At 32.2% G+C, this 24501-nt stretch overlaps 2 protein-coding genes across 2 annotated transcripts; one reads left to right on the top strand and one right to left on the bottom strand.

The window, feature by feature from the left end:
- Nucleotides 1-1273: 1273 nt before the first annotated feature.
- LOC139500992 (sodium-dependent glucose transporter 1B-like) lies at nt 1274-5503 on the top strand. Its single transcript, XM_071289931.1, has 3 exons — nt 1274-1380; nt 2782-3073; nt 4390-5503. The coding sequence occupies exons 1-3, from the start codon at nt 1279-1281 to the stop codon at nt 5427-5429; spliced, it is 1434 nt and encodes a 477-aa protein (XP_071146032.1). The 5' UTR covers nt 1274-1278; the 3' UTR covers nt 5430-5503.
- A 361-nt stretch (nt 5504-5864) lies between these two features.
- LOC139500993 (putative defense protein Hdd11-like) lies at nt 5865-22670 on the bottom strand. Its single transcript, XM_071289932.1, has 4 exons — nt 22397-22670; nt 13316-13544; nt 12404-12480; nt 5865-6543 (listed from the first exon to the last, which is right to left on the bottom strand). Exons 1-4 carry the CDS (start codon nt 22602-22604, stop codon nt 6158-6160), a joined length of 900 nt encoding a protein of 299 aa, XP_071146033.1. The 5' UTR covers nt 22605-22670; the 3' UTR covers nt 5865-6157.
- Between the last annotated feature and the right edge of the window lie 1831 nt (nt 22671-24501).

Genomic DNA, 24501 nt, shown 5'->3' on the forward strand with positions numbered 1-24501 from the left:
GGTCAGGTTATGTTTATTAGTGCTTAAAATTCAACATCTTTAAAATTTTAAAGGAAAAAGATTACTACGGTAAGTATTTGTTAATGAAAATTTTAATCCCCGATAGAAAAATAATAATTTGCATCATAAAGCAGTTTTTCGTTAAAAGAAACAAAGCTGAAACAAGTAAGATCTAGTATAAACTCTGTAGGGGGTATGAAAGCATAAATTTCATTGATTTGATTCTTTTTTTTTAAACGATCTGTTACAAATTTAAACTTAAAAACTTCGAATTCTTTCTTATTAAGTTTTAATTTGTAACAGCACATGTACAAATCGGCCAAATCATTTCTAATGATGCGTGCATTTGTCCTTACCTGGAGAAAGGGAGATAAATCATGTACATAAATACGCATATTTTGTTTTATTCTGATACATAGATATATTATTTGTTAGCTGAAATAGGCATTGAACTAGCTTAAAGTTCTTAGTTAAAAACATTATCGAATATACCAGGCTTATTATTTTGCACACCAGACACGTGATTCGGCTTCATAAGACTCATAAGTGACTCGCAAAAAAAGAACATTTAAAAAGGCCAAATTAAAGAGCATTAAAAACAAACACTTCAAAAATGTTTGCCAAATCAGACTTGCACAATCTATACCTGGGGTTAGAATAAAACCCTGATATTTCGAATATTTCAACATTTTTGAAAACATTAATTTTACAGAAAAATTTGATTTAGGTGTATTCCCTCGATTTTAAATTTCCTCTTTTTGGAAATCGGCTGCTTGATATTTCTACAATAGCTTATATGTATGATGATAATTAAATACTATTTGAAAAAAAAATAATGGGTTTTAATTACTGGTTTTCCTCCAGACGAAGAGAAAGGGGGATGCCATTGATGTCTTTTGACAATACTTAAATAGTGTATCTATCCTTTTGAACTCTGTCGACATATTGTCTCGACATTCTTTGCGTTCATGCTTAATCTTCATTTTTTATTATAAAGTATATACAAAAGCATACATTAGCTTTTAAAGATCAGCAAACAGGACTATAATGTACATTGTACCAACTGAATGCAAAAGTTTTTCAATAAGTAATTCGACAATACACATGTTACTCTGGATGCGTAAGGGTTCATATTTCTTAATTTTTTTTAATAATAATTCATTAATAATTATAAATTATTCCGTTGAAGATTCAATAGAATACTTATGATTACGTAAAATACTTACATACATGTATAACTTATCTAAAGTTTTGATCTATTATATCTAGATGAACGACATGGAGATGAGGCATACAAAAGACAATTTGGAGTCAGAAGACTATACCAAAAGAGAAAAGATCGTCAAAACTTTATTTCTGATATGTTCAATGTTTGCATTGGTAGGTTTATAAAATGAATATGAGAAAACGATTTATTTAGTCAAAAATAAAAATATAATGATAATGATCAACAGTACTATTTAGTGAATTTACATACATAAAAGAGAGGGTTTTGCCGGTTATTTTCCTTTTATTTTGCAGTTCGGTATATTCTATTCTACTACACATTCAGTTGGAGTTCTGAAATATTTGTATCCATGATGTACGGGATGCAACTCTTGTTATACATTTCATTAAAGACAAATGACAACATCAGTTTTAGAGAATAAAACTGTAGCACGGAAACGCACATAAGGAAAAATTGAAGACGGTTCTTGTGTCCTCACAACATTTACCATAATCAAAATTATGTTTGACGAAGTTACCGTGTGTACAAAAATGTGCATACAACTATGTATAGACTAGGTACTGAGAAAGTATAACAACAAAATATTCTTAAAATTATTATTTCCCTTTAACCACTAAGTTATAACTGTTAACACAACTAGATGTTCTGTTTGATTTTATTGTTGTATTCTATACTTTCTCTTGTTATTTTTGTAGATTATTTTAAGGATTTACAGTGTTCCAATCAGAACATACCGAAATAAATGTATTTTAATTAGCACTTTGGTTGAATCTCGTATACAATATTGCAAAATTTCATCTTACACTATATGAGCGTTCCTGATGAAGGTAAATCCAGAAAAGCGCTTCGGACGCATTAAATTATTAAACGTGTTGTTTTCTATTTTTTACATCACTGGGTCGATACCTCTGCTGGTGGACTATCAGTCCCCGAGGGTATCATCAGCTCGGTAGTCAGTGCTTCGGTACTGACATGATTTAACAAACTTTATTAAAATTGTCCGTTTATAAATTATTATGAAACTAAGGTTTCAACTCCCTCAGGCAAAGTTGGCTTTAGATGAATTTGGCTATTTATTTTAGGTAATTTTGACATATAGCTCTTCAACGATTTTCGGTACTTACACATCTTCGGATTTCAAATGTTTGACTTTGAGCGTTCCTGATGAAGGTAAATCCAGAAAAGCGCTTCGGACGCATTAAATTATTAAACGTGTTGTTTTCTATTTTTTGGAATAGCATGAATTTAAGTGGAGCCAGACTGGTTATGTCGGGAGAGTAAACGTGTTCGGCTATGAATCAATTATGTATCATATGTATACAAAATCATTTGGCATATTGCCTTAAGACCTATAACAGATTGAGAGTAAATTAAAATTTCAAAAATTATCAACTAGACAAAATCTGAAAACGCGTAAAAAGCTTAATTCGTGCCATTTAATGAATTTTTTGTGCGTTTTTTACTTTTTGATTTGATAACTAGAAAAGATGACAGAAACTTTGATTAGTATAGATAAGAATAATTGCATTACATATTTGTTTGTAATCATTTAGGGACTAGAACAAGAGCTTACTGGTACAACTTTAAAAGATCTGATCATTCTTACTAATTCAAACTATGAAGTAATGGCACGTGCGATGGTTGGGTCTAGTGTTGGCTACATTATATTAGCTGTTTTAGGTGGGCCGTTGGTAGATAGATTTGGCAGATACTGTGACCTAATGGTGGCTCTATGTTTATCTGTATCTGCATTGGCTACACTGCTCACTCCGTATACACCCTTGTTTGGGGTACTGTGGGCGTTGTTTTGTATAAGGGGCATGTGCGCAGGTTTACAAAATATAGGTGAGTAGATAAATGTATAAGAAAGATGCACACCTACACGTAGTATCAAATACGGTAGCGTAAATTAGAAAAGAATGATTTCCAAATTTAAATTATCAATGCGAAAGGTATGATACTACTACCAAGGAAACCAAAACAAGGATGATCAATGACAATTCGAAGAAAAACAGCTGGAAAAAAAGACAAACACGCAATCTACATAACACATTCAACTAAAGATCAACAAACAAGAATCCTACAAACAATCGGGGAGTGCTCTGGACTGATACATGTTGGAGAAAGATGTGCCCAATATATGTGAATGATGAGCCTAAAAAGGTGAAAAATTTACCCGATCTGTGAATAATGTACCCAATAGGCGAATAATGTGCCCCATAGTTAGATGATGTGCCAAATATGCAAATGATGTGACCGATAGTAGAATGAATTACCCAATAGGTGAATGATATTCCCGATAGTCAAACTACAAAAAAAATGTATGGGCCCGATATGTGGAAGATGTGCCTGATAGGCGAATTATGTAACCTATAGGTGAAGGATGTGCCCGATAGGTATATGATGGTCCTGATATGTGAATGATGTGCCCGATAGGTGAATGATGTGAACGATAGATGAATGTGCTCGATATATAGATGAACGATGTGCCCGATATATAAGTGTATGATGTGCCCGATAGGTGAATGATGTGTCTAATAGATGAATGATATGTTCGATATATAGATGAACGGTGTTCCCGATATATAGGTGTGTGATGTGCACGATAGGTGTATGATGTGCCCAATAGGTGCATGATATGATCGATATATAGATGAATGATGTCCCCGATAGGTGAATGATGTGCCCGATAGCTTTATGGTCTGCCCGATAGGTGAATGATGTGCACGATAGGTGAATGATGTGCTCGTTAGGCAAATGATGTGAACGCTAGGTGAATGTTGTGGTCGTTAGGCAAATGATGTGAACGTTAGGGGAATGATAAGCAAATAGGTGAATGTTTTTCTCAATAGGCAAATGATGTGCCCGATATATAGGTGAATGTTGTACTCGATCGGAAAATTATATGCCCGATATGCAAATGATCTCGACGGTATCTGTCGTTGTATTTAGTATGCATTCGTGTGTTAATTCTTTGAGGCTTATAAGTTAAATAAATCCTGACAAACGATTTTACAACATATTGGATTAGTTGGTGTTAATTGTATCTATATATAAAAAATAAAAAAAATAAAAATAAAAACATTATCTTACCATTGCCGAGAACAATAAAAGAAGCATATTAACTTTATAAAAATTACTGTATTCTTTTTTTTTTATAGCTGGTCAAACTATTTTAATTGGGATATGGAAAGAAAAGGCAACAGGACCGTTACATGTTTTACATTTTGGATATGGCATTGGAGCAATTATAGTGCCATTGATACTTAATCCCTTTTTAGCAGTCTTGTCACCTGATAGTACAAATGAAACGTCGTTTATTGGACAGGTTCTAAATATCACAGATCAACATATCCGAATGAAACATGACAATGAAACAATTAGTCAGTATTTGAAAGTCTCGAGAATCAAAACCGGCTATCTTATCGTTGCAATCATTGTTGCATCTGTAGCTACTGTTTTTATTTTCTATCAATTTTGTTACAGACAGATAACACATGTGTCCATCAAGACAGTCAGAGGAAAAATCAAAATCAAAGAATTAACGAAATTTATTGATCCAAAGAAATGTACTGGTGGAAATCGTTTGTATAGTGTACAAATAATGGGACTTTTATTCTTTTATTTCTTCAATACTATTGGTGGAGAGATAATCATTAAAACGTTTCTCAGAAGTTACTCCATAGATAAACTGAATTTTTCGGGAGACGATGGGTCAATTCTGAACACTGCTTTTGCCATTAGTTATACACTATCTAGACTGGCAGGACTAATAACCAGTAGATATATACCAGTACGTATTTTAGTCGTACTCGAATCCTTCGGTTTACTGGTGACTACAGTACTGTTAGAGATATTCGCTCGACACAGCAAGCAGGCGTTGTGGATTTTAAGCATATTTCTGGGCATGTTTGTATCTCCGTTATACCCAAGTGGAATGGGATGGGGAAACTTCTTTATCAATTTAACAGGAACGGCAATCGCTTTTATCGTAACAAGTTCTGCATTTGGTGCAATGGTGTATGGATGGTTGCTTGGATATTTATACCAGAATTATGGATACGAAATGTTTCTACATCAGACTTTAGTTTGCGGAGTAATGTTATTTCTCTGTACGATCCTTATGGCTGTCGTTACACATAGTTCTAAAGGAAGATATAATAAGAGCAACGCTGATTTGAAAGAAGAAAGTGATGAATAAGATACATTTATGTCAATGAATTATTAGTCTGGGCCTTATATAGCATGTATACAGTATGAGTTTTAATATTCTGATAAAAAATACCACAAAACGAAATATTTTGACATTGATGATTAATTTATTTCAAAATTTCTTCCCAAAAAATGATGTATTGATTTATGTGTTGGTGTTTAACGTCGCTTTCAGCATTATTGGCTACTTCATGTGTAGCCAGATTTTATTATTGGAGGAAGACGGAATTTCTTGGAAGAACCACCGAACATTTGATGCATGCAAACTGGCTATCCTGGTCAATTAAGATTGTACTTGAACGCACTTTCCATGTGCGGAAAATTATGCAACTGTAGAATTGTCTTAGATGGATGGTGCTGATTTCTTATATCCTACAAGCAACGGCGTTTCATGTATTGTATGTATAAGAAATAAAACAACAACATTTTATATAGTTTTAATAGGAAAAAATAATCGCGAATATTCATAACCACTCTCTTGTCAAATTATAATAAAAGCTGCTATACCATATAACCTCCTGACATGGAGATGCATAACATTTAAAATGATAGAGGGACTTCATGTAGCATCTTTAATGAGAAAAAGACGCATTTCAGTAAACCGCAGCTAACCTAGGTTAACGTAAAATTATGTCCGAATATCCGGTTCGGAAATATGTGGACATTTTTATTCGATTTATATTTAAATTGTGTTTATTAGTATCACAAACGTTTCAATCATTTCTTCATTCCAAATAAGGATTTCACCATTTGAAGGAATGCATTATTCGTAGAGCCTCTACCTGCATTACCTCCACCACGCCCTTGAAACGAATTCCCCCGACGTGGTTGTTCATTCCATATCGACCCGCCCTCTGTCGGTGTTGGTTTAGTGGGACCCTCTCCTCCTGCTCCACGGGCAAAACTGTTAAACCCTCTATTGTTGTTAAATCCTCCAACATTGGGGGAAAAACCTCTTCCTCCTCCTGCTCCTCCCATGCCTCCCACTCCACCTCCTCCTCTGTTGTTGTTGTTGCTCATCCATGATGCAGTCGTTGGGTATCCCCATGCATCTCTTCCTGTTCCTGCAAATAAACCTCCCGCTCCTTCTACGACTGCTCCCTCTGGAATATAAGATATGTTTATTATAGTTGGACTGAAAAAGCTTTTGACAGAGTCCGGAGAATCGCTTTTATTTCGGCAGCATGCTTGACAAGTTCAATTTTACGCAAATATTTATGTATAAAAAAGAAGATGTGGTATGATTGCCAATGAGACAACTATCCACAAGAGACCAAAATGACACAGACATTAACAACTATAGTTCACCGTACGGCGTTCAAAAATGAGCAAAGCCCATACCGCATAGTCAGCTATAAAAGGCCCCGATATGACAATGTAAAACAATTCAAAAGAGAAAACTAGGCTAGCGGCCTAATTTGTATTAAAAAATGAACGAAAAACAAATATGTAACACATAAACAAACGATAACCACTGAATTACAGGCTCCGTATTTTGTTTTGCCTGACTATTTCGTAGTTAATGGTGAATCGACAGGTTAGTAACAATTACCACCTCCTAATGTTCCTTATGAAATGAGTGCATTTGAATAGGTATCGATCATTTTGATCAATACATTTATTCCATTCTTGACTACATCAATCCCTTAATAATCTCTGTTGCTCTAGATCTGTTTTTGATTTTTTGTCAGATAATCAAAATTCCCCAGTTTTATTCATGTTGTGCCAAGAAAAATGTTGCTTACCCCTAATTTTCTTTTCATTATTTTATAACATATAATTTAAAATGCAATTTTTTCAAATTCTTAAACAGAGGAGCGAACATCCTTAATGCCCTAGCCCCTGTCTTGGCTGTCGAAAAATCCATTAAAACATATGTATGTTGAAGACATTTCATAGTTTTTTTTGATAGCTTTTTTTTATAGTGTTGTTATAATGTCAAAACTTGTAATTAATTGAATTAATATAACTGAATAGCGGACTGCAAACAATAGAAAAATGTAATTCAAAGTTATATGAAATAGTCGGAAAGTATGTAGATGATCGAGTGACCATGAACAAAAAATATAATGATCTAAATCAGCAAAATATCAGCGATAAAGCAGCCTTCCATGCACTTGCACATGCACACACATCAAATCCTTGAAAAAAGCATACGCAAAAATCTATTTTTTTTTGTGCTTACTTCAATATTTATCTTATTAAACTTAACTGCTATAATTCAAACGTCAATTAGTGTCAAATTACATGATTTTACGTGATAAATGATAATAATTTGATGAATTAAAACAAGAAAAAATGTAAGTAGCAGCTATTTGTAACCCCCCAAAAAAAGCACAAGTGGGACGAATGTGTTGTTTAAATTTGGTTGATGCACTATTTCTTATATATTTTAAAAATTTATTTTATTTGCGTTATCTTTGAAATTGTCGCGTATTAAATGTATATTGAGCATTTTAATATTTTATAAATTATGTTTCCAATCTTTATACATGTATGGTATTTACTTCAAACAGATCGGGTGAAAAACAAGAGGCTCTCAAGAGCTTGAATCGCTCACCTTAATTCTTTTGGTTAAATCTCTCATCAATGATTATTTTGGCTTTTCAATTTATTTAAATGTTTTTTGGATCGTCCTATTTTCTTCAAAAGCCAAAAAAAATAATCATTTTCTCCTATGTTCTATTTTAGCCATAGGAGCTATGTTTCTTGACATACAAGGAAATAAAATATAAAATTTATACTAGATACTCTGAAACTCATTTAGCCTAAGTTTGGCTGAAATTGATACAGCAGTTTCAAAGGAGAAGATTTTTTAAAGTAAGTCAACATGATGAACAAATTGTGAAAAAAGTCTTTAAAGGGCAATAACTCCTTAAGGGGTCAATTGACAATTTTGGTCAAATTGACTTAATTGAAGATCTTACTTTGCTGAACATTATTGCTTTTTACAGTTTATTCCTATCTATAATTATATTCAAGATAATAACCAAAAACAGCAAAATTTCCTTAAAATTATCAATTCAGGGGCAGCAACCCAACAACAGGTTGTCTGATTCATCTGAAAATTTCAGGGCATATAGATCTTGACCTGATAAACAATATTACCCACGTCAGATTTGCTCTAAATGCTTTGTTTTTTGAGTTATAAGCCAAAAACTGCATTTGACCCCTATGTTCTATTTTTAGCAATGGCGACCATGTTTGTTGATATATCATAACTTCGGATACAATTTACAAACTAGATACCCTAAGGAACATTCAGTTAAAGTTTGGAAGTATTTGGCCCAGTAGTTTCAGAGGAGAAGATTTTTGTAAAAGATTACTAAGATTTACGAAAAATGGTTAAAAATTGACTATAAAGGGCTATAACTCCTAAAGGGGTCAACTGACCATTTCCGTCATGTTGACTTATTTGTAAATCTTACTTTGCTGAACATTATTGCAGTTTACAGTTTATCTCTATCTATAATAATATTCAAGATAATAACCAAAAACAGCAAAATGTCTTTAAAATTACCACTTCAGGGGCAGTAACCCAACAACAGGTTGTCTGATTCATCTGAAAATTTCAGGGCAGATAGATCTTGACCTGATAAACAATATTACCTCGTCAGATTTTCTCTAAATGCTTTGGTTTTTGAGTTATAAGCCAAAAACTGCATTTGACCCCCATGTTCTATTTTTAGCAATGGCGACCATGTTTGTTGATAGATCATAACTTCGGATACAATTTACAAACTAGATACCCTAAGGAACATTCAGTTAAACTTTGGAAGTATTTGGTCCAGTAGTTTCAGAGGAGAAGATTTTTGTAAAAGATTACTAAGATTTACGAAAAATGGTTAAAAATTGACTATAAAGGGCTATAACTCCTAAAGGGGTCAACTGACCATTTCCGTCATGTTGACTTATTTGTAAATCTTACTTTGCTGAACATTATTGCAGTTTACAGTTTATCTCTATCTATAATAATATTCAAGATAATAACCAAAAACAGCAAAATTTCCTTAAAATTACCAATTCAGGGGCAGCAACCCAACAACGGGTTGTCTGATTCATCTGAAAATTTCAGGGCAGATAGATCTTGACCTGATAAACAATATTACCTCGTCAGATTTTCTCTAAATGCTTTGGTTTTTGAGTTATAAGCCAAAAACTGCATTTGACCCCTATGTTCTATTTTTAGCAATGGCGACCATGTTTGTTGATAGATCAAAACTTCGGATACAATTTATAAATAAGATACCCTAAGGAACATTCAGTTAAAGTTTGAAAGTATTTGGCCCAGTAGTTTAAGAGGAGAAGATTCTTGAAATAGTTTACGACGACAGACGACGACAGACGACGACAGACGACAGACGACGGACGACGACGGACGTCAAGTGATGGCATAAGCTCACTTGTCCCTTCGGGGCAGGTGAGCTAAAAAATGGAAGATGAGAAATAACTTCCTTAGCAATGACTATCACTTGCATAGAATATTTCAATATCTATTGCGGGCGAACATCCTACTTAAAGCAAATAGATACCGAAAAAAGTTATTAAGATTTTAAATGAAAAAACGCTGTAAAAAAAGTCTGTTTTTGATGCAATGATTGTTTCCCTTGTACTGCTGGTCTGTTCTTTTTTTATTCATTTCTTTGGAAATTATTTCTAATTAAAAATAAAAAAACCAGGTAGATATAGTTGACACCTATAAGCCTAGCTTTTTGCGTAGTAATATTTCTTCGTATACCTGAATATATGTATATGTATATTATACTCTGTATATAAGTTTCTTATATGAACCATTTTATATTGATATATATATGTATACATTGTCGAGGTTTAAAATTTCCTTATTATGTACTATTCACATATAAATGTCAGCCTACAATTAAAGTGGTTTGCTCTATACAAGTATTCATTCTTAAGCTAATTGGACTATGAAGATGTATACAAAAGCCTTTTTGGGGTATAGTAGAAAGAATACTAATATTTACCATAGTCTGAAATAAATAGAAGAGGGGAAGTGAATTTCAAATCCTTTAACATGATTTCGTTAGGCTGAATTTAATTATAAATATGAATTGGTGCTTGACAAAACGTTTAGCAACCACTTTTACATAAAATTGAGAAAGGAAATGGGGAATGTGTCAAAGCGACAACAACCCGACCATAGAGCAGACAATGTTTGAATATGGATGAAATGGTAAAAAAAGAATGATGAAAAAACAATAAGGATCTTAATTAAATGCGTTTCCATATTATATAATCCATCCTTCTTCCATTTAGATTGTAATTCAGATCTAAAATACCGTGCACATCTATCTCGATAAAATAAAATGAAAGATTACTATTGAACACGGTTTTGATAAAATAATTTGGTTGCTTTTCTTAATTTTTCTCGTATCATAAAAATAGATAAAACATTTTATTGGATTTCAATACGGTTAACGATTACTAAAACATATAAAAACGTTTCGCCTTTCTTAAAAAAAGGAATTTCGGACATTCTTGTGGACGATAAGTCAAAGTGTTACTGTAAATTCGTACCAGACCAAAATATCCCCGTTTTCACATGCCCAAGCAACAGTTCCGCTCAGAAAACAACAGCAAAGTTTTCATCAATATAACATCTTTTCAACATAATGAAAAGAGTGTTTTTGTCTTCATATCTTAAGTGCTTTATATACAAACAGATGCTTATCTAGTTAAGGATAATGTTCTTTAAGTGTAAAAAGAAAATACAGAAAGAAATACATAAATGAATATTTTGCATAGAAAGGAGCTAAAATTAATAACCAAGAGAAGTTAAATAAAATCCTTTGGATATGTTAGAATATTTTAACCCTTGACAAAGACTTTGCCATTGCTTTGACAAAATGAGTATCATGCATATACCTTGTTCTGATTCTGAAATAACAATGATTGTTACAGCGGTTAAAGGAAGCGACATCTCTTGAATACACGCATGCGCTGTTCAAAACGTTGAATCCAGATTGTGCATAACGAATAAGATAATATAAAAACTTTTCTTATTTCTCACTGAAGATTAAATGTAAAATTAATAAAGTGCAAACACACATAGCTATTTCAGTTTAAATTGTTCGTGGGTTATAAGCCAACAATTAGCAATTTTTTTAAACCAATAAGAAACTGACGGTAAATGAGCATTAAAATAGTTATTCAATCTGCCGTGTCTATCTGGATCCAACTTTGTTTTAGAAGATTAAAATTATCGCATAAAACATAAGCATATATATAAAAAGCAATCGAGATAATTAACTCTACTTAATCATTTGCGCATTTCACATTCAAATCTTTAATATTTTCACTGAATTCTCAAATTTCTAGATCTTCTGACAGCATGTTAAAGCTAAAACTATATGCTCTTAAGTATGAACATATTAAGTTAAGAAGTGATATAGTTTTAAAATGGAATCTAAAAGAAATGAACAATTAGTACTGGTTATATATATAGGTTTCTCATTAAACCTTAAAATATGAAGTAATTCATTGTAACTGGTTTTCGCAAGAGGTTTAACTACTAGTGTGTTATCTTGCATATTAATTTGTGCAATAGATATGTAACTAAGGCACTACAGTACAATGACTCTGGAACAATCGAATTATAACTAATACCAATCGACTCTCGAACAATCGAATTCTAAATAGTAAAGATACCTCTTGAACAATCATAGTGTAAGTAATACTGCCAACCCTCGAACAATCGAATTATAATTCATGATTGACTCTCGAACAATCGAATTATAAGTCATGATAGCTGACTCTTGAACATTCGAATTATAAGTATTTTAAGCAGTAGACTCGCGAACAAATGCAGATGTAAGTTACTATATGTTTCATTGTTTTGTCAGCTAATTTAGTGATAAGAATCAAAGCTCCTACTATTTCTTTATCTAAAATGAAGTGTGATGATAGGAGAGTATAATACTGTCCCATATTTCGTATTGTTACCTGCAGCTTGACCTTGGGTCATCACTGGTCCTAATATGTCTGTCCAGTATGTTGTTCTGTTTGTAACAACTGTAGCTCTGCAATGTTTACAATTTATACTTAAGTATTATAATAGTACAATTATAAAAATATGACATAAAAAAATGACATGTTGTTTTAAGTTGTATACTAGTATCTATTTTTTGAGGTTCGGACGTTGGTGTGGTCTACTCCTCCGTTCAATGCTTTTGATAATTCCTTTGGTCATTTGTACGTTATGCTTTAAAGTTTGGAATCTCATACGATAGTTTGAGCTCATGGTTGAGTTCGGTAATTAATGATTTTGAATTTTTCACAAAGTAATGTAAATTGAGGTCTGGGGCTGACATGTCAGTAACTGCTAGTTTTCCTTTGATAATTTATGTTAATCATTGTCATTTTTCTTAGATACTTCTGTTAACTACTATATTTGAGTATTATAACATTGGACGCAGACTTCTTGAGAGTTTCATAGTGCGTATTGTTGTGTGTTTGTTTACTCCATACGTACTGTCCAGAGAAATATAGTGAGTGTTAAAATCTCACAAATATGTTTACTCCCGCCGCATTTGTAAGTCTCGTGTGGTTTTTTTTTTAAATTTTGGTTCATTTATATGTTTCGGAGTTTAGTGTGGCATTCATTTCACTAAACTAGTAAACATTATTATTCAGGGGTCACCCGACTAAAGCTCAACACCGCATTTTCTCGCTGCGTTTAAGAGTGATTGTTGGCCCGTAACCCCTTTTTTTTTTTTTAACTTTCTTTTACATATCTATTGATCAACTTGAAACTTTTTTTTTATCTAGAAGCAATTGACGTAACCTTTTCAAATTTACTTTATTGACTTTAATCCTACGTGTTGTATGTTATAAATAGTATAATTGATAACTTACACAAATCTAATCATATCTGCTGGACTAAAACTTGGTCCCCACCACTGTAACGTGACGGCATCCTTCCATCTGTCGTTTGAATGTGTGGCTGCGTCATTTCGTACAGAACACCACACTGTTCTACCTTTAAGGGGATCTTGAGAACTAAATGTACCGCTTGGCCAGTCTTTTGAGCCTTCTTCAGCTGCTATTATGAAAAATCCCTTAAAAGGAGCACCAGTTATTGTTACTGAAACAGAAAAAAATAATACTGTGAATTTTGTATTACTACATAACATAGAAAAAGTTGCGTTCAAGGTGTCTTCTGAATTTACTTTCATCAGAAACCCTTAAACCCAAACATTTGAACACGTCAACAATGGACATCAGGGATATCGTTTGAATTGTTTTACATATGTCATTCCAGGGCCTTTTATAGCTGACTAATCTGTATTGGTTTTTCTCATTGTTGAAGGCCGTACGACAACATATAGTTGTTTTAATGTTTGAGTCATGTTGTCATTTGTGTACAGGTGTCTCATTGTCTGTCCAACTAAGGTCAACTGTACCTGAAACGGCAGTAACTGTAGAAACTATGAAGACTGTATTCCACCAGTCGTAATTTACAATTATATTGTTTAACCATTTGGAGAAAACATGACGGTTTAGTTTAGTTTTGTAATAATGTGTATGGTTTGGAGGAAAGATACATTCACCTTTCAACACTATTATTGAGTTCAGTTTCAACCATTCGGCATTAGTTACCCAGCACAGAACCTAAATAGTACGTAGTCATTCAAACTGATAAATATCAACATTTACAATAGTAAGCGTATCATCTCTTAAAACTATAATATTTGTTGTCTCAACTTGAAATGTGTTGCTGTATGTAAACAATATGACATGTTCAAGAATCCGTCAAGTCGTTTCTCATAAAACGAAAAGGTACATTTATATGTTCTCACTCTAGGTGGATAAATATGAAAAAAACACGCGAGGAAATTGCGCAAATATTATAATTCTGAGCTATTACGCTTCATGTATGATCAATTGTGAAAGAAACAATATTTTATTTTTTTCTAAAAACAAATTAATGAGTTATAAAAGCAATTTGTTGACTAACAATGTATAAATAAGGATAAGAAAATAAAAAGTTGATATTGTAAGTAAGACCTAGGGCAACATCTAGAGACATTAAGTAAATAAACATGCATTTTTTCAACAATTAACAAACCTACTGAAATATATTTAAGCAAATGACAAACTTGATTCTTACAGATATGTAAATATATATTGCACTCTGAGTTTCAATTCTTTCAAATCTGACTCTTGCGGGACTATTCATATTCAGATTTTTTTTTTAAATGAATGACAGACTGCTTTTTGCTAAGAACAATAAACAGATTTTCCATAATGTTGTTTGAGAGTGTCCCCAGAATAACTGGCCCGGAAATATTGCAATACACTATTGCTGGTCATTTGATTATGGTCCATTGCGCTTTAAAAGATTATTATAATTAAACTTGCAAGTGTATAGAACATATAAAAAGAAGATGTGATATGATTGCCAATGAGACTACTCTCCAAAAGAGACCAAATGTCACAGACATTAACAACTATAGATCATACATGTTTATGGTTGATAAGGTATCTGAGTATTGTTATATTCGTTAACATGATATGCCAGAATGCCAGCTGACAATTTTGGAAAGATATGCACAACAATGAAACAAATAACAAAAAGACCAATTTCAGTTAAAACCACTTTACTATTTCATTTATCGTTGAAATGCTTTCGCGTACTTTTTCAAAGTATTTTGATCTAATGAAATAAGAATCGTCGCTTCATATATATATGCTTAAATATCAAAGGACTAAAATAATAATGATCATAGTAATGTTGATTGTGCAAAGCAGACAATTTTCAGTAACAAAAAAAAAAGGATGACAGATGGACTTCTAAAATCTAGTATTACATTTTGTCGTCATCGTTATGACCACCAAAGGAAATAGACATTATATAATTTGTCCGAACAATTGACCACCAAAGGTAATACACATTATATGCTTTGTCCGAACAATTGACCACCAAAGGTAATACACATTAATTTATATGATTTGTCCGTACAATAAAACGATTATTTAAGGTTGTATGTTCATCATGTGATTTATGTCTGTAATGAAATGGTCACTGAAGGAAAAAGACACAAATAGAAATATTAATCATGTGATCTGACATCTTATTATTACTGTATAATATAAGTAGATTAATCAAGATATGTCAGATGACAGGTACGAATATCTGCTAAAATATATTATAGTGTATCAGAAATTTCCTTGTATAAATGTGTTTCATATACTAACTAGACTATGTCGTTTGTTTTTTTTAAATAGCGTTACAACCGTACGATCCATGCAGTCCCCTCCTCTCAAGACCCATGGCTAGACAACATACAGTTTTGTTTTATTCTCCTTTTTGTATAATAAAAGAGATTAGTTTTTCCTAAAACTAAATACTTGTATCTTACAGTCAACAAGTTTTTAAAGAGAATACTAATTTTGTTCGTTTCTATTCTTTATGAAAGGTCTTCTTTACATGTGTTTTATTGTACTTGACCAAAACTTATGCAAATGAGAAAATATAAAAAAAATATGCTGTTTCAATTTGACCAAATAAAAGAACATATGTTTGTTCAAGGTATTCCCAAACTACGAAAATATACCAAAGGGTCTTTATCAAAGCATTCAGTCGTTATATGCTGAGGCCATCTGGGATGATGGTCTGGGAAATTTGGATTGCCACTGGAAAATGAGGGTATCTGGGATAGGGACAGAAATTTTGTCCGTCCGTCCGTCTGTTCGTTCGTCCGTCTGTCCCGCTTCAGGTTAAAGTTTTTGGTCAAGGTAGTTTTTGATGAAGTTGAAGTCCAATCAACTTGAAAAACTTAGTACACATGTTCCCTATGATATTATCTTTCTAATTTTAATGCCTAATTATATTTTTTATCCAATTTCATGGTCCATTGAACATGGAAAATGATAATGCGAGTGGGGCATCCGTGTACTTTGGACACATTCTTGTTTTATTTTTATTTTATGCATTGTTTCGAATAGTGTAATTAAGATAACAAAAAAAGAATTCGTTAAAGATAAAAATTTAGTACAACTTATTTAAAAAAGGTAGGTTTCATAACTTTCGTATACACATTACTGTATTCTAGTGCCTTCGTGTATTTCTTTAAACAGGTAAACAGTAGAGTTAAAAAAAGTGTTTTTTTTACAATTTACTTTATGTGTTATGTCGACACAGTTTTTCTTTAAAATGATTGTTTCTGTCAAATGTGTTCATTGACTGTACAGTTACATGTACTACAACAATGAACACCTGTTTTTAGATAAATGAGACAACCGTTACCTAGCTACCCTTAGCCTTTGTTCATATAAGATCTCTAAGTGATAAGTAAATAATGAGTCCTATTATTATTCAGTTGTTTTTATTTTGCTTACATCCAGATAATTTGGACTCTAGCTTTATATATTGATATTAATTTATCAGTAATACTAATATCAATTATTATCAATAATCTATTAAATTGAGAATGGAAACGGGGAATGTGTCAAAGACACAACAACCCGACCAAAGAGCAAAAAACAGCCAAAGGCCACCAATGGATCTTCAACATAGCGAGAAAATCCCGCACCAAGAGGCATGCTTTAGTTCAGGCCCATGAACAAACGCGTATTCTAGTTCAACAAAAATAGACGTAAAACCTAACATCGAAACATATAAATGAACGAAAACTAAAAAGATAAACACTAACATGTTTACTTCTTATCTATACAAAAATAAAATATAGCTATCAGAAGACTAAACATAAAGAGTGCATTATTTGTCCTTTAATTCCTCAAAATACCCAGAATGTCTTTTGATTTGTGATGGTCATTTGTACAGGCTACAGACAACCTACGGATGTTGAGTGGTTGACAGTAAGGTAGCAACAATGAAGGCATGCATTAATCTTATATGTATAAAAAATTACTAAATGTCATAAGCCAAAATTGTTAACTGGAATGAAAAACACTGAATGGTTTCTGCTTGAAAACACTCATATAAAAACATTCATAACCTTAAAAAAATGAAATGTATCGCTATTTTGACATTTGTACAAAACATTTATACACAGTTAGTGTAAACATGAGTTGTCCACCGACCAGGAAAACATACTGGAATATTTTAGAACAAAGACTTGTTATCTCAACCAACGAGTATCATCTTAATTTCAGTCTATTCAGTTGCATACATTATAACTATTTGATTTATAATTGTAAATAATTGCCATAAGTCCAGCGGCAAATATTTTATAATATTTCTTTTCGATTGCATCTTTTAGTTATATAAGACCAATTCAAACTTGACCCAAATACCAAAGGAGTATAAAAGGGCCTGATGATTAGGAAAGGAGTATTGAAAAGGGGGGGGGTAATGATTTGAATCTCCCGATTTGTAGACGATTTTGCCGTTTAAATTATAAATACAAAACAACTATTTAATCATCACATAAGCTATGATGAATAATGCCTTTATTAGAAAAGCTAAATCTTGAAAATACAACTTCCAGGACTTCATCTTTTATTTAAGTCAACAAACCATGTGCATGAAAAATAAAGAACTTGTATTTCATGCCGGCCAAACATTTTACATCCAAAATTAGATTTCTCTAGTGGCATTGACATACATTGTACAGTTGTTTTTACATTACGATTTGAAATCTCCCTTCTTAATGTAAGGATCGTAAAAATACAAATTTACATTAAACAGAATTTTTAAGTCGTACATGTATCAGTTAAGTGCATTATGAATAGGGTGTGACGGCTACAATACTTGTCAGGAACTGGTGTCGACAATCGATAAAAGACGAATTAACGTCCGACCAAAATCAGTTAGTATGTTACTCTTAGGTTTACAGTACATTATGAAAAGGGTGCAACGGCTACAATACGTGTCAGGAACGGGGTGTAGGCAATCATTTTCAGAAACATTAACGTCAGACAAAATGCAGTTAGTATGTTACTTTTGCGTATTCTTCTCGCAATATCTTACACATACGTACATAAAAATAGTTTATTGCCATAAAACTTGTCATTTGTCTATGACTCTACCATTTGATATCTTTTCCACTACATGCAAGACTGGGGTATCACGAACAACAACAAGTCTTAACCAATAACTGATCGATTTTACTTTGTTTAAAGCGTTAATAACATGCTTTTTGTAGAGTACAGTTGCTTTCCAGAATTTTGTACTTGTGTCTCGTGTTTATTTAATTGTAACTTATTAGTTACACGTAAAGTAGGATAGAAAAAATAATTATGTGCTCCAAGAGAAATAAAATTGCAATAAATGCTTGTTTGTACATGAAAGATGTGGACATAGTGTTGTAGGTTTGATCCACAAGTTGAAGCACAGGCTGTTTTAGATTTGAACCACAAGTTGAAGTACAAGGCTGCTTTAGTTTATGAATCATTAATCATAAAGTCACCATTGTGTATCATAATCATTCATAAAAAACAAGTTTTTAGGGGAACATATTCAAATGTGCTAGATATATTACGTAGAATCTGTCTACACCTATATTTCTCAATCTGTAATAATAATCCAATTATATTATAAAAAAACCCAGCCCACCAAAACCATACCAATCTGTTTAAATAGAATGAAATTCAAAACAGTGTAGCTGTGGCCATTGATTGACACATTAAATACATCCATTGACTGGGACATTTTACGTGAACATTTGTCTGTAACGACCACTGTTCACGACGTACCTACGATAGACATTTAAACTGTTGGATCACCAAAGGTTTCTTAACGCCTTTAATTATAAAATAATTCGAAAATTAATCAGGAATAACCTTTATGTTTTGATTTAAATAATTGATATAAATCAAAACATCGTGTTATTTCTGATTATTTTTTCGAATTACTTTAAGGTGTTGAGAACATGCTAACACTTCTAGGTCACCATACGACCGTCAAGAATGAGCAAAACACAAACTGCATAGTAAGCTACTAAAGGCCCCGAAATGAAAACTTGTATTTGCAATTCAAAAGAGAAACGTCTTGATTGTTTGCGGAACAATCAATAAAAAATAAGAAAGCATAAAAAGTAAACAGTCATATCCAATGCCGATATCACGGCAGTAGCATTACAAATATAAAAAAATAACAATGTCACACGGACAGTGCCAGATGTAAGGTGAACTTTTCTCTGGAAAGTTGAGATCTGAGACAATATAATGATAAACACAATCGTGATGGTGATAAATCGTAACAGTTAAACAGTTAAACAGTTTGCATGTTGCAACCCAGAAAACATGAAAACGGACAGAGAAGGATGCACAAACAACATACCACAATATGTAGAAGAAACACAGTATTGGCATCCCGAAAGAACATAAACATGGATAGTGACGGATTCATAAACACAATATACCACAATATAATATAAAATAAAATGAGGAAAATAAACAAACAAACAACAGTGAATACTAGCACTTTGGGAATATGACCCATGTATGTCATTGTGAAAGTAATCGCGCTTTATAAAAAAAGGTCATGATATTTGAAAAAAGCCTTATTAAACGACATCCATTAAGCTCTATTATCAGCCCACATTATTCAACATAAGCAAGTTTTCACGACCCAAGACTCATTTTATTACACACGATCCTTGTATGACATTAGTTTATTGATTAGTATGATACAAAGCTAGTTTAAGACACAAGCCCACTTTAGAACACGGCCCATTTTAAGACGAGTCATTTCAGGACCTATCCCATTTCGACACAACACATATTTTACGATACATGCTCTTTTTCTAACCTCGAAAAACGACGAAAAGATAGGAAGACTATACAAAATCTCAAAGAAAACAAGACTGGACAAACACGGCCCCCAGTGAAATCGATTGCTCTCCAAGGAGAATCAGTTTAAACTCTGATAATGGGTTCATTTCCGGTCAGTCGCATTCGGTGTCTCTTTGACACATTCCCCATTTCCATTCTCAATTTTATAATGACGTTGATTGAAATGAACTGTACATGTGGTTATGTTGATATGGAATATATCCGCACCAGGAAAATGTCAAAAAGTTATTATTGGACAAAAAAAAAACAAGACGAGCAAGAATACAACAATACAGTGACTTATGACGAGCGTCACGGACACAAAAAATTATGACAAAAAACACTCCTACTTTTTTGCCATAGTTTTGTATGATTATACTATCAGTATTGTGACACAAGATTTTGTCTTTATGGCCAGTAAATAATAGAAATGATAAAACAAATCAGAAAGATTTATGATGGTTTTATGTCAACGTCTAACACGAAAAATAACTTAAGATTACATATATATTATTTTACAATTAATTATAAATTGTGATACATTGTTGTTTGGTTAGAACCACTTCAGAAAAGCACATGTTGAATAATTACACAATATTGTTTGTTTTTGTTTTTATACAAAATATATAATACTAGTACACTGTAACACCCCTTTTTACTGCTTTATAAAAATTCAAGATTTAGTTATTGGAAGGTGGCGATTGATCATTCACTTGATTTCCTATCTCAAAATCTTGGTTCATCAAGTTTAATCTTTCTGCGATTTCTACATAAAAAAAAAATAGTTTCAACGATAGAAAGACGCCCGAATTTGATCGTTCATTGTCTAAACACTATGTAAGGTTTCGATGTTTTTAATATATACTGAAACTGCAGTCATTGCTAATGAGGGAAACTCAAATTGATTCAACCACTGTAGCAATATTAAAGCTACATCTTTACAGGGGAGGTAATGACGTTGCTAACGTAAAATGTTATTTTCGCGACGTCAAACTGTGACATATCGGGAAAAGATGCATTTTTTGACAGATTTTTATCATTCAAACTGATTTAATTTGAAAACGAGTGCATGGACTCCTATTTTTTAAAACGACATTTTGTTTCATTTTGCAGAGAGGTTATGTGGACCAAATTTCATAACTGTAAATAGTGCAATTCTTTTAATTTTGATAAATATACAGCAAAAAAAGACGTATTTTTCTCAATTCATGATCATTTGATAGATATGAGTTATTTCTGAATAAAAAAATGCATAAATTTTTAGGATATTTTTAAAATACAGAAATTACATGTTATTTAACAAAAACCAATTTGTGTTTATCTTTTAAAACAAAAAAGTTATGTCTTTCTTTCGAAAATAAAAATACGGCCACTAATCCGAATTTTGAGCAAAATTACAAAATTTAGACCTCATTTAACTAAAAAAAAGTAGCGCATGAAGGTATTTTTTTATAACATATTTGATTTAATCAGGCAAAAAATAGCCTATTATATGGAAATTTTCATCAAACTGTAAATACGATATCAAAACTGTATCGTATGCCCTTAAGAATTAATTTTTCCTGTTTAAAAAATTGACATACATGTAGCTCTTCATTTGTATATGACCTTCTGTTTCTATTCTGTTAATACGGTTTCTGTTAATATGGATATTAGGAGATGTTAGGTACACGTGAATGCCTACGAAAGCAACCCAACTACACAAAATTACCCTCAACAAAATACATCAAGTGGTAAATAATATTATGGTCTATATCAGAAGATATAGAGGTGTCTATATAATAAATGAAAGCTCTAAATCACCAAAGGTCTACTCAATAGTTGTATTTGTTTTAATTGGTCACTGAACTTGAATAGCAATTATAAATAAATACTAAGTAGTATCATAAATCGCACAACTGTTTTAAGCCACCAACTATCAATGAAAAGATTAAAGCAAAGTATCTATTGCTCTTTGAATTTAAAGACTATATCCAATAGATGCTTTTGAAATATTTTATCTGCAGAACCTTTATGAATACGAAAATTATATCCAATAGATAGTCTCATGCTTTTGAAATATTCCATCTACGGTACCTTTATGATATACGAAAATTTAACAGAATACGGTCTTTATTCAAACTTGGTCTACTAATATTTTAACAAAGGGTCTTGACCATGAATTATTTAAAGCTTTTCAATGATATAAAAACTTACCGTGTATGGGATTTCCAGCAGTAAAAGTCGTATTTGACACAGTTATTCTATATGGGGCTGGCCCCATTTGTTTTAAACACGGTTGGCCTGTATGTGGATGTGTATGCCTTGGTGTCATGTAAAAGCAAGCACGTTCAGGTGCGCCATCTGGATATCCAAGAATCACATGAATGAAACTTAATAATAATATCCAAGCTTCGAAGTACATGTTTGTATGCTATTCAAGATTATTATGGCAGAAAAAGATGAAGACACAAGTATTTGAAGGTGTTTGCTTCGGGGCAGTACAATTATATATGGAATGACAAGGAAAACGGCAAATGCACGGTCCGGTGATAAAATAATAAATGACCGATTTTGACCTTAGAGAATTACTTGACCTCAGTCTGTATACATGTGGAAACGGAGATATTTTCTGACATATCGTTTTTATGATTGACATTAAGAAAATGACACAAGAACATGAAACAATACACCAATGACTTTTATATCTTTTTTTCATTACAATGAAGTTGCATTTATTACGATTAATATATGATATAATGAGCTACATATTTGTAACTAGGGTGTGTATTTTTGCGTGACCAGTTGTTCAGGGGTGAATGAAATCCGTACTGCATTCAAAAGCCAAGAATGGTTTTAGTCAAATATTCCAAATAGAACAAATGTTCTTACTTTTGCATTATTAAGAAATATTTAAAACCTTACGTTTGAACTATTTAAATATATAAAAAACAAGTTGAGATAGAATATATGCCAAAGTCACGTAAGAGAGAAACTTTTGAGGGATAATATAAATTTGAATTATAATTAGGAGGTGTTATTGTTCAATTGAGGGAAATATATGAAGTTTCAAAATCTAGAATTTAGTATATTTAGTTTTATGCCTTGAAACATTAAGAATTTGTCTTTCTGATACTTTATCAGCTTTCTCTAAAACATGTATTACGGTTATCTTCGATAGAGAAACAGCAACTGCGACCATCATCAATTCCAAATTGGCAGCGACAATTTAGCGCCGATAATTTTCAACTGATTGCATCGCAGCAACTCTTCATGGCCGCTATAATACTACTTTGCATAGCTGACGAAGCAACTATTCATGACGACCATACATTTGTAATTCCTTATTGACATATTTTCCAATGAGAGCAACAGCGAAACAATAGTACATGTAATTAGAAAATAAATAAAAATTCAGAGTTGAAATATTAAATGAATAATTCCTATATATGTTGATAACTTAATAATAACTTTATGACAAGTTTTTACACCATTAATTGGTAAATGAATACACCCGTAATCAGACATAAACATTTATAGCATGTACGACATGGTGCCCTCTTGTACATTTATTATCTGTTATACAACACGGACAATAGACTGTCACTTCGCTGACATTTGGACATTTGCTACATACGTTGATATATTCAATACACTACAACCTGTTACGAGTGGTCAAATTGTGTAAAATACACAATTCACAGTAAATCATATGCAAGAACATACATGTAGAGATGTAATTTCTTTGAAGTGAAAAACTCTGGGATAATTATCTCTTAATTACCTATTTTATTGAGGTCTTGACACCGTTTTAATAACACTGTAAAAATGTCGATGAACTAACTAACATTATACAGCAAAGAAACAAATGAGAAACAATTTACATGCATGTCGTCTTAATATTTTATTATTTATTTGCTTTAATATATACTATAGAAATAGAGTTCCCAATGACTACAATTAAAGCAAAGGTGAAACAAATTGATAAAATATCAATATTTTAACCATGTATAAGTTCATTGACAAATAGAATCATAGAAAAATTGGTATTATCTTAAGATCATGCAGTTGACTTTATTTTCTCGAGCTGTGTTATGCTCCCTCCCAACCACATGTAGGGGTAAATTCAGTAAATAAATAAACGTCATTTAGGGACCGCCCATTTCGGGAGAGCTTTCTGTATAAAACTGAAGCTCTTTTGATTGGTTGATAATGTTTGTAATAAATATTTTTTCATAGATGAATCAAAACTAGAGTTGCTAAATGACTTTTTTTTACTACAGGGTTGAAAAGTACTCGGGTCAATGAAGGAGTTTAGTGCG

This window comes from Mytilus edulis, chromosome 13, assembly GCF_963676685.1.
Source record: "Mytilus edulis chromosome 13, xbMytEdul2.2, whole genome shotgun sequence".
NCBI lineage: Eukaryota > Metazoa > Mollusca > Bivalvia > Mytilida > Mytilidae > Mytilus > Mytilus edulis.